The sequence below is a fragment of the Manacus candei genome, unplaced genomic scaffold (assembly GCF_025592945.1).
Source record: "Manacus candei isolate 608988 ecotype Guabito, Panama unplaced genomic scaffold, ASM2559294v1 h1tg000071l, whole genome shotgun sequence".
Taxonomy (NCBI): Eukaryota; Metazoa; Chordata; class Aves; order Passeriformes; family Pipridae; genus Manacus; species Manacus candei.
In genome coordinates this window covers 4,892,267-4,904,252 of record NW_026138119.1, presented here as the reverse complement: position 1 = coordinate 4,904,252, position 11,986 = coordinate 4,892,267, and the positions used below count along the sequence as shown (strand labels likewise).

The following is an 11,986-nucleotide window of genomic DNA, read 5'->3' as shown; positions in this document are numbered from 1 at the left end:
GGAAATCCTTGTCCTTTTTGGTCCTGGAAAAGAGTAGCACAACCTACTAAAGATGAACACAGCTCTTCTCAACATGTCCCCATAGGGCTGAGTGTAAGGTGATGCCTGGTGCTGGTGTTCTGTCTGAGTGGGGGCTGAAGCCCCAAAACTTGAGGAGCAAGTAAAGAAATCGAGGTCCTGTTGTGATCAAAAACCCACATGCTGCTTTTGTGTTTCCCTGGAGCACAATAAAGCTATTCCAGCTCGCAGAGCTTCTGTGTTTCCAGCTCAGCCACCCCTAACTGGAGGTGTACAGGGACTGACCCAGAGCATCCCTATGCTCCCACTGCAGTCCATACCAAGGGAACAGGATTTTACCTGAGGGAATGGCATAAAGGTGTGTCAGGGGAGGGTTAGGTCAGGCATTAGAAAAAGGTTCTTCCCCCAGAGGGTGTTTGGGTACTGAACAGGCTCCCCAGGGCAGTGGTGACGGCCCCAAGGCTGCCAGAGCTCCAGGAGCATTTGGACAATGCTCTCAGGGACTGGGTGGGAGTGTTGGGGTGTCCTGGGCAGGGCCAGGAGCTGGACTTGATCCTCGTGGGATGATATGGACGTGATTAGCTCAGAGCACTGGATCTCTGATACAGAAGAGTCATCAGAGCCCCTTGCTTTGATGATGGCTGGGGCGGAGCAGCCGCCTGCCTGGCAGGGACAGCCAGACCCCATCCCTGGTGGCAGTGGGGTCTGTCCCCTCCGGGCTGGATCTCCATAGGATGAAGCCGACCTACGTCCCCTATGGATGGAGCAGGGCTGGACCTCCTTAGGGCAGAGCTGGGATGGGGGTCCTGCAGCTCCCACCGGGTCTGGCCCTGCCTCAGAACATGTGGAAAAAATCGGGATGAGAGGACATAATCTTGAGATTTAGGTCGGACATCAGGAAGAACTTCTTCCCAGAAAGGGCGATCAGACATCGCAAGGGGCTGCCCGGTAGGCGGTGGAGTCACCGTCCCTGGCGGTGCGCAAGGAAAGACTGGACGTGGCACTGAGTGCCACGGACTAGTTGACTTGGTGGTGTTCGGTCACAGGCGGACTCGATGACCTCTGAGGTATTTTCCAACCTAATTGACTGAACGGGGCGGGGGGGAAAGGGGGTTTATTAACCACAGGTGCCGCCGGGAGGACCCGGAGCAGCGAGAGCGGCGGCCAGAGCGGCCCCGGCGGAAGCGGAAGTGTGTGGTGACTGTCCCGGCGGGGCGCGGGCGGCGGGACTGCGGCCCCGGGGCCGCCATGGGGGACGATATGGACGTGATCCCCGAGCGGGAGATGAAGGTGAGGGGCGGAGGGTGTGAGGTGGCGGACCGCCGGCCGGGGGAAAGGGGAGTTCGACAGGCGGTTTGACTCGGCCCAGGGGCCTCGGCTTAGGGCCGGAGGGAAGCAGGGCTTGGGGAGGGCTCGGTCTGGGCTGCAGGGGGTGATGGGCTCTGAGGGGGCTTTGGGGACTCACAAACCGGGGTCGGCTCGGGGCATCCTTGCAGGGTCTGTGAAGCACTTGAGGACTCTCAGCGGAGTCTCCTACAAGGGGGTGGAAGGGAGAGTCTGGCGTGGCCTTGATGGAGGGGGGTCTTGGTAACTCCTGGGGAAGGAACCACAGAATGGTTGGAAGGACCGTAAAGATCATCCCGTTCCACCCCCTGCCGTGGGCAGGGACACATTCCACCAGACCAGGTTGCTCCAAGCCCCGTCCAGCCTGGCCTTGGACACTTCCAGGGATGAAGGAGAGTTGGACGAGCCTTGTTCTGGGACAAGAGTGAGGCGTTCCTAAGCCCTCCTGTGAGCATGCCTTGTGCTGGGAATCTCCCGGGTTTGGGAGCAGCACGTGGGGCTGTGGGGCAGTGTAAACTGGAGCCTTGCTGTGTGGTGCCAGCCTTGCCCCTGGCTGTGTCTCCCAATATTCCCGTGGGGCTGTGTAAGCAGAGACACGGGGGAACAGGTTCCTGGAGCACGTGTGGGTCTTTGTGCAGCTGCTTTCTGCCCTCAGAAACAGGGAAATTGGGCTTTTTGTGTTGCAGAAGTTTCTGAGTTCCTGCAGTTCCTCAGGTTGCGGGAATGCGCTTATGGAATGCTTTGGAAATAATTTGGAAATAAAACTCAGATGCTTGATTGGAGTTACTGGCATCAGATCCAGTGTTAGATCTCCCTTCTCTACTTGAGAAGGGAGGGTCATTCCTAAAGGGAACCTCAGGTTTTGCTTGGTAACAGTGCAACTGCTGTTTCTTAATTCACTTTGTGGGTTTGGAGGCTTTTATCTCTCACTCTGCTTTTCTCTCCCTCCTGTTTCCAAAAGGACAATGTGAATTATGAGAGAAATGAATGCAAAAAAAAAAATATCTGAGTGTACGAAGTAATTTCTGGGGGTGGGTGAGAGGAAAACCTGTGTCTGTTCTGTGTGTCATATGTTACAATGGCAACCAAAGATCCATGTAAGAAAGTGTGTGATTTGTAGCAGCAGGTTTTGTTCAGTCCTGTTCTGTATTTGCTTTATTCCCTTCTCTTTTCCTCTGTATCCCTTGGCTGCTTTTGGTGTGTTCCTAAGAAGGTCAGATGTCCCAAACAGATTCAGCTCCTGCAGGTTTTATGAGCACAGGCACTGGGTGGAAGGGAAGTTCAGCCAGTAGAAAAAACGTGGTGTGATCTCAGTCTTTCCTGGATGAGGCATAAAATTTGTTGAGATGGCCAGAAACAATGTGGGCTCTGCCTTGGCACGAGTTTGCAGCTCTTGTGGAGAGGCTCTTTCACTTACTGCCTTAGAGAAGCTGAAGTAAACCCTTCCTCTTGCCCTGCACATGAACAGCTCCTTCCCAACTCTCTCCCAACAGGATTTTCAGTTCAGAGCCCTGAAGAAGGTCCGTATCTTTGATGCTCCCGAGGACCTTCCCAAAGAGCGCTCCAGCCTCCTCGCAGTGTCCAACAAATATGGGCTGGTCTTTGCTGGTGGGGGGACCAGCCTGCAGATCTTCCACACCAGAGATCTTCTCATGCAGAACCAGCTGGGAGAAGATCCCAATAAAATCGGTAAGATGCACTGACATTCCGTGGTCTTTGCAGGGACAGGTTTATGTGGGATTTATAACACGGAGCTCTTGGCTTCTGATACATGATGCAGACCTTGTCATGCTCTGTCATGGGTTTGAATTGCCACAGGTTCTTGTGTGGAAAGGCAGCAACAATATTTGCTGTACCTGTAGCTGAAATGAAGTACAGTTCATAGAATATCCTGAGTTGGAAAGGATCCACAAGGATCATCAGTCCAACTCCTGACCCTGCACAGGACACTCCAATAACCCCACCATATCCTTGAGAGCCTTGTCCAAATGCTCCTTGAGCTCTGGCAGCCTTGGGGCTGTGACCACTGCCCTGTGGAGCCTGTTCAGTGCCCAACCACCCTCTGGGGGAAGAACCTTAATTGCTGTTGGGAACATGTTACCAGGAGCTCTGTGCTCCTGTTCAGGGTCACCTGTGTTTGGTGCCATGCAGTGGGGCTGATTTTTCCTACACACAAATGTACCCCTTTCCCTCAGTTTTTCTGTTTTCCTCAGTTTTTCATGTTATCTTTGACAGCTGCTGTTAATAAGACTGTGGATTTTTGCATAAACTCCTTCTAATTGTATTTTTTTACAAGAACAGTTCTTGCTATTTAAATTTGTCCCCTTCATTCTGTCTTCTTTTCTTTTTGTGTTTTCAGTGGAGAATGTTCAGAGTACCTTGGTCCCCATGAAGTTTCCTGTGCAGCACCTGGCTCTGAGCTGTGACAATCTCACCCTCTCTGTGTGTATGACGTCCAGTGAGATCGGTTCCTTCATCAGCTTTTTCGATGTCCGCACATTCCTGAATCAGGTACAGTGTGTGCAAAGTGGGTTTGGTTTTGCTTTAGATTTTGGTTTGGTTTTTTTTCAGAATACAGCAGAGGAGAGGAATAGCTGGGGTGGGATTTTCTGTGTCTCTCTTTGAGAGATGTCTTGTAAAGGAATTGCTCAGTAAGCTCATAAATCTGCGTCTTTTTGTCAATCATTAATTTATAGAAAGGTCAAAACCACTTTGAGCTATAACTTTGGGAGAGTTCTGTGATCAGCTTTGTCTCATGTATTTGTGTTTCCTAAAAGGCAAAGCAGCAGAAACAGGCATTTGCTTACCACAAACTGGCCAAGGACTCGGGGAGCACGGCCACAGTCAATGACCTGAAGTGGAACCCCGCCAGTCCCACCATGGTGGCCATCTGTCTGTCCGATGGCAGCATCTCTGTCCTGCAGGTCACAGACTCCGTGAAGGTCCATGCCACCCTCCCGTCCTCCGTGGCTGTGACATCTGGTGAGTGGCATCCTCAGGTGGCACACGGGGTGTTGGGCGCTGAAGGGCGGGTGCACATCGGTAGGTGTGAAAACACAGGCTGTTTGTCTCCGGAGGAGGTTTCTTAACATTAAAAAAAAAAAACTTTGCAAAAAAGGAAAGATTTAAACTTGAGACTCAGAGCGTGTTGCAATGGAATTGCTCTTTCCCAGTTGATTGGAGCAGCTGAGTCTTGTGAGTTGTCAAATGGGCTCACCTGTGGCTTTTGCTGTCTCAGCCTTGACTCTCATTGCCAGGAAAACAGGCAAATAAGCATCATCAGCTGTTGGTTTTTGATCTCTTCAGACTTGCTTTCTCTGTGTCTGGATGATTCCATGTTTAATTCAGATTCATGATTTTTTGAAGGGGGGAAAAATACAGCAGTTTTAATTTACTGGTCCTGTTTTTGTGGGACCTTGTAACTGTTTGGTTCCTTGGTGCTAATGAAATTATCTTTTTTTTTTTTGCTTAGTGTGTTGGAGCCCAAAGGGAAAACAACTGGCTGTAGGGAGGCAAAATGGCACTGTGGTGCAATATCTACCTGTAAGTATTGTTGATGGTAAGGCCTTATATCTGCTCAATACTTTTGCAATATGATTTTTTTAATCTTTTTTCATCAGAAGCTACAGCATTTGGTCAGGTGGCACACAGTGTGAGCCATGTAATGCTGCCCAAGTGCTTCAGTAATATTCAAGTGTCTTAGGCCAAGATTGGGTTTAGTTTAAGGTTTTGCAATGGTCACTAAAAAGTCACAATTTCAGAGTGGCACATGATGAGTGTTAAAGAGTGAGTTGCTTTAAAACAATTCTGTGGGCTTTCTGCAAAACTTGCAGTTGGCTTTGTTCGTTGTCTTTTCTTTGCATTTAAGAGTTGTTTTATTTGCAGAATCTACAGGAGAAGAAAGTAATCCCTTGTCCTCCTTTTTATGACTCGGACAATCCTGTTAAAGGTACATCTTTTTATTTCTTTTTAACTTGTTTTCTCTCCTGTTGTCTTTAGTTGTAGCAGCTGTATACTGCACTGGTTATGTAATTACAGTGTGATTTAATTCACATATTTGGGAAAAATGCTATATCTTTGAATTGCATAGAAAAATTACCAGTTGGCCAGAGTCCTGCTCTATTTCTAGAATGTTTTCAATATGCATTTTGAAAGCTATTTTTTGTTCACTGATATGATAAGACAGTACTGTCACAAGTATTTCCCTTTAGCATGAAAATTTCTGAATATAAATCCAATTCTCATGTTCCACATGAGTTTCACCTCATCATTTTGCCTCTTCAATACAATGTCAAAATAGAAAGTTTAGAAAAGCAGGAATGCTTCATTTGGATATGCCACACCACCACTTATATGTGGAAACACTGGCATTGTCTCATCTGTGATATCATCAAGCAACCCAAATATATTCTTTTAGCTTGTATTTGAAATTTCTGGGATCAAAGAATTTCCCCCCCTAATAATTTTGATGTTCTGCAGACAAATCATTGAAACTTGGTAGTTAAGGAGTTAGTTGCCATTTTTTTGTCATTTCCTTCTGTGTGCTGTGCACAGTTAAAATCAAGATAACCAAGGAAGTATCATTCTGAAGTGTTTCTGGCTGAGGTATTTGCTTTCCCTTTCAGTTTTGGATGTACTGTGGATTGGCACATATGTCTTTACTATCGTGTATGCAGCAGCTGATGGGACTCTGGAAACAGCCCCAGAAGTGGTCATAGCCATATTGCCTGTAAGTGCCAGCAAGTCACAGCTACACAAGTGTTTGTTGCTTGTTCTTGACTTGTTTATTACAGTGGCAAGTTGCTTTTATTGTTGGCATCATATAGAACTCAAGTTTGGTGCTGTGGTAAATCATGGTTTTGAGGTTGGAGGGATTCAGTGGAGGAAGTAAAATCCACTTGAAAATCAATGAGTTCACCCTGTTCTCTGCTGAGATCAAATCAGGACATTGTTGGTGTACCCTGATGCAGATTTATAGGAGATTACTCAGTTTCTGCATTGGAAGATAAATTAGGAATGTTGATTTTTACAGAAAAAGGAAGAGAAGCGACCAGAGAAGTTTGTGAATTTCATGGAGCCGTGCTATGGGAGCTGCACAGAGAGACAGCATCATTATTTCCTCAGCTTTGTTGAGGAGTGGTGAGTGGCAGGAATCATGGCAAGGTCTTTCCCTTGGTGTTTGTGTCTGAGTGGTCATTCCTTTCCTTATATTGTGTTCCTTCTTTTTGTAAACTATATAATACCTGAGTTTGAGAGAAATTAAATTGCTATTCTGAAAATGCTTTGTGAAAGTACAGCTTATTTCTCCTGCATGCTTTATCTCCGTGCCAACATACTCGTTTGGTGAGAATTTGTATGATTTCGTGTAGGTACATAAGACTGTTTAAAATCTGTCATAACTATCTCCCTTGAGATTTTAAGTTTCTGGGTGGGTAAAGCATGACTTTTGTCTCAGTTATGTGTCTGTGTGAAGAAGCTGTTCTAACTTTTCAGCTACCTGACTTGGACCATTGTTATTTATGATGATACAGGGTCTGTCAAATCATTGCTTTGAAAGAAAGAAAAAGCTCTGTAGTGATGTCCCAGACATGTTCCCCTCATCTTGGCAGGGAAAGTCATTTTTGTATTGCACAACTGTATTCTTAGTTGATTCCTAGTTGCAAATTTATATAGATAATAATGAATTGTGGAGCTGGGGACCTTGCAGTGGACTGTCTTGTTAGTTTTAAGCTGTTTGTGTCCATGCTTGCAGGGATCTGGTTCTGGCAGCTTCAGCAGCTTCCACAGAAGTCAGCATTCTTGCCAAGCAAGGGGATCAGGTAATGTTTTTGTTCCACTTGGGGAATATATTTTGTGTTGTATTTGTGCATGTGTACCTCCTCTTTCCCAGAAATCTAAGTATAACCTGTATAAAACCTGGAATACAATGAGAGGATGAATTTTTTAAAAGCACCTCAAAACTAAACAAGCTTCTAATCTTAAGATAATTCTTAGATGAACAAGAGATTTGTGTGACACAGAGAGAAAGCACAAACAGAAACAGTGGGTTGTGAACCAAATACCAGAAGTCTGTTTTTCATAATTCATTTAGCAGTCTCAAAATTTGGTCAAGCTCACTTTAATGAAGTGATTCATGTGAGGTGACATGCAGTGATGTGTGAGAAGTCACACACAGATCTGTGAAGGGCCCTGATACTTCTGGCACTTGTTAATGTGAAAAATTTAAGTAGATCCTCTCTAGCTAGTCCTTTAGGCTGGAGTTCTGAAGAGAGCTGATCACAGGAAAGCAGTAGTCAAATTAATATTCTCGCTTTTTGCAGAACTGGGAATTGTGGCTTTTGGAGGACTCCAGCAGGGCAGAACTTCCTGTGACAGATAAAAGTGATGACACTCTGCCCGTTGGTGTTGCTGTGGACTACACCAGTAACATGCCCATCATGATCAGTAAGTCTTGTTAGTCTCTCTGGTGGAGTAGTCCAAAAATCTCAATGTAGGAGATATTTTTGAGGGGCAGGCTGGTGCTCAGGGTTCTGGGAGATGGTTCTGAAAGGCAGACTGACACACCTCCTACCTTTTGTACCAAACCAACAACACGTGGCCTTACTTTTGTGTAAGGATTCAAATGGCAAAGTGTTAAACACAGTTCTTCCTTGGAGCTTTCAGGAGCCTGAGATACTACAGTAACAGACTTGGGAAACGAAGCTCCTGAGCTACACCTGTGTTTCACAGAACTGGGATAATAGTGAGTTTAAATGAGTCATGTTCTAACACTGGGGATTTCAGGCTGCCTGCAAGGTGTTCTTTATTCTTGTCACTTATGTCCTTTTGCTGAACTGTTTTGTGTGAAGTACATTTGCACTGATCTAAAGCAAAAATGGGTTGGTTTCAAAGCCAGAAACAGCAAAGATTGTTGAGGTGAATGTGTAGGTTTTAATTCTGCATTAAAGCACAGGGTCTGTACTGCCTAAACCCTGCTGTGCTCTACATCTAGGCAGCTGCACTATTGCTGTACCTTCTGTGCTGCCTGAAGGCTCTTCTGAGCACCTTGTCAGAGTCTGAAGCTACATCTGAGCTACTGTGTTGTATCTTAGTGAATTCTGAGAACTCTCCCTTGAAACCCAGAGACAGATTGAAATAGAGATGCCTTCAGGCAGAGTGGAAGGTACTGCAGTCAGGAGTTCCTGAAGAGCACAGGAGGGTGCCAGTTAACTGAGAACTTTACCTGAATGAAAACCTACAGTAGGGAATTGAGGTCAAACTTTGTACTTGAATGCCAAATTGAATTTGAAGCCTTTTCTCTGTTAATCTATACAGTTGCTGGATTAAGGAATCTGTCAGGACAGATTTTTAAAACCTGTAGGGTTTTTAGAAAGGCTTTTGGAGAAGCTTTTTACTAACACATTCTCTGTATTCTCACAGAGTGCAACCAATTGCCTTTGCAGTTCACAGCAAGTTTAGGTTGCAAACAAACCTCTTTTGTCCTGTAGCTTGTTCCCATGTGGAAACTGCCCTTCCCTAGCATGCTTTTCTTGAAGAATCAATAGGTAAAGAAGCATGGCCATCCACTGCACTGCCCGACAAACAAGGCACCATGATTATAGCAGATTTTTCCTGCATTCTAGATTATATGAGTTTTTTTGTTTAATTAAAGGCGGTTAAACCATTATTGACTTTTTTATTTGGAAATATAGGGAACGTTTTAACTGTGTTGAGAATTTTTTAACTGAAGCAGACTCACAGAGCAGCTGCAAATAACACAAGCATTTTATATCAGAGGTTCAGATCACAAGGATATTTGTTTGATGTTGGCTTTCTTTAAAGTTAAGAAGCTTCCTATGTAGCAATTCTCTTTGGTACTTTATGGATATGAATGTTAATGAGGTGACAGGACCCACTGGAATATGGGGACTGCTGAAAGGGACAGAGGATTGAAGGAGGGAGCAGCATATCAGTGAGGAAAAAGGACTACTTCAAAATATGAAAAAGCTTGGCACAGGAATTCATGGGTGGAATTTGGACTTTGTCATTCAGGAGGTGACATCTGAGTGCCAAAATAACTCTTCATCTATGAAATTATGAAACATGAAGTCAGGAACAGAAAGGACAACAAAAGGAAAAGGAAAAAACTGGGCATTTCATAGAGAAGCAAGGGAACAAAAATGCAAATAAAATCATGAAGGGAGAAATGTAGGAAATATTGTACTCATCAAGTCACAGTAAGGTGGCAATGCCAGTAGGAACAGAACAAGAAACTTTGACTGCAGGACTTACATATGTGATCTCTGGCAGGTGATGACAAGATCCTTGCCCCAGCTCCAGTTCTGATCTTGCTCTCTACGGACGGTGTGCTCTGCCCGTTTTACATGATCAACCAAAACCCGGGGGTCAGGTCACTTATTGTGACCCCAGAGCCGCTGCAGCTGGCAGGAGAGAGAGTTCCAAAGTCAGCAGGTAAGTGCTCTAGTGGGGTAGGGGAACACTTGCATTTGTGGATCTGTGTCGTCTTCGTCTGTCAGTTTGGTAGTCAGACATTTATGTGAGCACAGAAAACATTTTTATTTTTTTTCTGTGTAATGATGGGTGCTTTGTGCTCCCAGGACTGTTCTGTGTCCTTTGTGCATCAGTGTGAAATCATCTAGTCCTGTCTGTTGTAGGATCTCAAGCACTTTGCAGGCTGTGCTCTTAGACTCAACCTTTGGAGAACAGAGCCAAAGCAGTTTTAGGAGGCCCTTTGTCCAGCTTTGGGGTGCACGATTCTAACTGCAGCAGGGGCTGCAGGCTCTGCTTGGGGACAAGGATCAAGCACTTTGCAGACCCAGAGCGTGGTCTGCACACTTCAGAGAGGTGATGGTTTTCCTCCATACTTTTGCCACAGGAGGTCATGATGCAAACTAAGGTGTTTGGCTGCAGCAAACCTTACTTAAACGATAGCTTTCTGCAGCTCTGTGAAAATTGTGTCAGCAGGTGAAGAATAGTAGTTTTGTTTTGGATTATAGATGTGTTGCCCTGTGTAGTGTGACATAGGCAGTTCTCTGTGCGGGGGTAGGCAGATAAGCTGATTGTTTTGCTTGTCTGAGTGCAGGAGTAATAACTGCAAAAGCATCATTTTTGTCTCTAAACCCAAATTTGCTTCTCCTTCCCCATCCCCAATGCTGCTGTTTGGCAGCCTGCCCCTCTGCAGCACTGGCTGGCTTGTGTGCTGATTGCCTGTTTTACTTGAGATGGCAGGAACCTCATCAAAATCAATGGAGAGAGGTGAAACCTTTTCACAGGAAACTGCAGACAACATTAATCTAGACAGATTGTAGTATTGATCGTGACTTGGACTGTGTGCACTTTCTGTATCACTTGCTGAGTTTGGGGACTGCAGGCCCAGCTCTGCCATCTCTCTTCCTCACTGTGCTGTCTGTCCAGTGAGTGAGGCAGTGCTGAGCTGTCCCCATCAAACAACATTTGGCCTTGCAATACCTTCTGCCATTAGTCAGTGCAGCCAGATGAGTCTCCTCCTTTCCAATTTGTCTTTTTGCAGGAATCACTGCCCCAACTCCAACCACTCCTCCAACTTCTCTGAAGCCTGACACAGTACCGGGTGTTGCTCCTGCTGCTCCTGCCTCAAGTCAGCCTCCCACAGGGGGTGGAACAGCTGCTTTTTCCTTCATGCCTTCAGCTGTGAAGACACCTGGCTCCTCGGGCAGTGATCCTCCACCGTACCCCTTTGCCACTGATGCCTCCAAGCAAGCCCAGACTCCTACTCTGACTGGAGCAGCAACATTCTCCTCTGCTGCTCCTAAGGCATCCATGACTCCTCCTGTGGGCACCACTACAGCTCCTGCCACCTCCTTTCCTTTTGGATCCATGAACTTTAAGCCAGCTGCAGACAGCTCACCTGGGCCACCGCTCTCCACAGCTCCTGCTGCTCAGAAGTCATCTTTTGCACCTTCAGCTTCTTCAGTCAAAGTGAACCTCAATGAGAAGTAAATAGATAAATAGTGAATGCAGGGGCTGGTTACTTCTTAAATTGCTCTAGGCATGGATATTGTATGGTAGTTCTGAAGATGGTGTCTGGCTTTTTGCCTTGACAGCTGTTCCCCATGCTCCCAAGAAAGCACTGAGGAAGCCCATCTTTAAGATGTAGCTGTCTCAGCTGTGAAAACCCTCAGTGCTTCCCATGCCAGAGGTTATGTTCATGGGTAGGATATAAGTGAAGGGACAATGCCAAAAATTAGACTGATAATTTGCCAAACTGCCTGAGACCTAGGAGGGTTTTTTTATGTGTCTTCTTCATAGGCATCAAATGGTAATTCCATGCCTTGGTTTGATGCAAATTATGGTTAAAAACTCTGGGATTTGAAATCCCTTCTGTCTGGGACTGATTTATTGAGGTGGTGATAGCACAAGAGTGTTTGTTGGAGGTTCCTTCCCCCAACCTGAAGAGTAACTTGGAGAGCTGAGGGGAAGCTGTATCCACAGTTGATGGATGGCTTTGCCACTCCTGTGTTCGACAGAGAAGGTGCCAGACCTTTTGGTTTTGTTCCTAAATGGATGCTTGGTCACTGAACACAGGATCTGGAATCTTTTAAGCTTGTTCACACCAACTAAAAAAAAATAATATTGATTAGAAACT

The 11,986-nt window shown here is 45.9% G+C and overlaps 1 protein-coding gene across 2 annotated transcripts in view; it reads left to right on the top strand.

Annotated features, from left to right (window-relative positions):
- Positions 1-1,179: 1,179 nt before the first annotated feature.
- Positions 1,180-11,986, top strand: part of NUP214 (nucleoporin 214) — a 41,285-nt gene continuing 30,478 nt past the window's right edge. For both annotated transcript variants that reach the window (XM_051807804.1, XM_051807803.1), the window contains exons 1-12: positions 1,180-1,308; positions 2,856-3,051; positions 3,722-3,873; positions 4,140-4,344; positions 4,835-4,905; positions 5,248-5,311; positions 5,988-6,091; positions 6,395-6,501; positions 7,115-7,181; positions 7,683-7,806; positions 9,652-9,813; positions 10,892-11,336. In XM_051807804.1, coding sequence (XP_051663764.1) covers positions 1,267-1,308; positions 2,856-3,051; positions 3,722-3,873; positions 4,140-4,344; positions 4,835-4,905; positions 5,248-5,311; positions 5,988-6,091; positions 6,395-6,501; positions 7,115-7,181; positions 7,683-7,806; positions 9,652-9,813; positions 10,892-11,336 — 1,739 coding nt within the window. In that variant the 5' untranslated portion in view covers positions 1,180-1,266. The remainder of the gene's footprint in view (positions 1,309-2,855; positions 3,052-3,721; positions 3,874-4,139; positions 4,345-4,834; positions 4,906-5,247; positions 5,312-5,987; positions 6,092-6,394; positions 6,502-7,114; positions 7,182-7,682; positions 7,807-9,651; positions 9,814-10,891; positions 11,337-11,986) is intronic.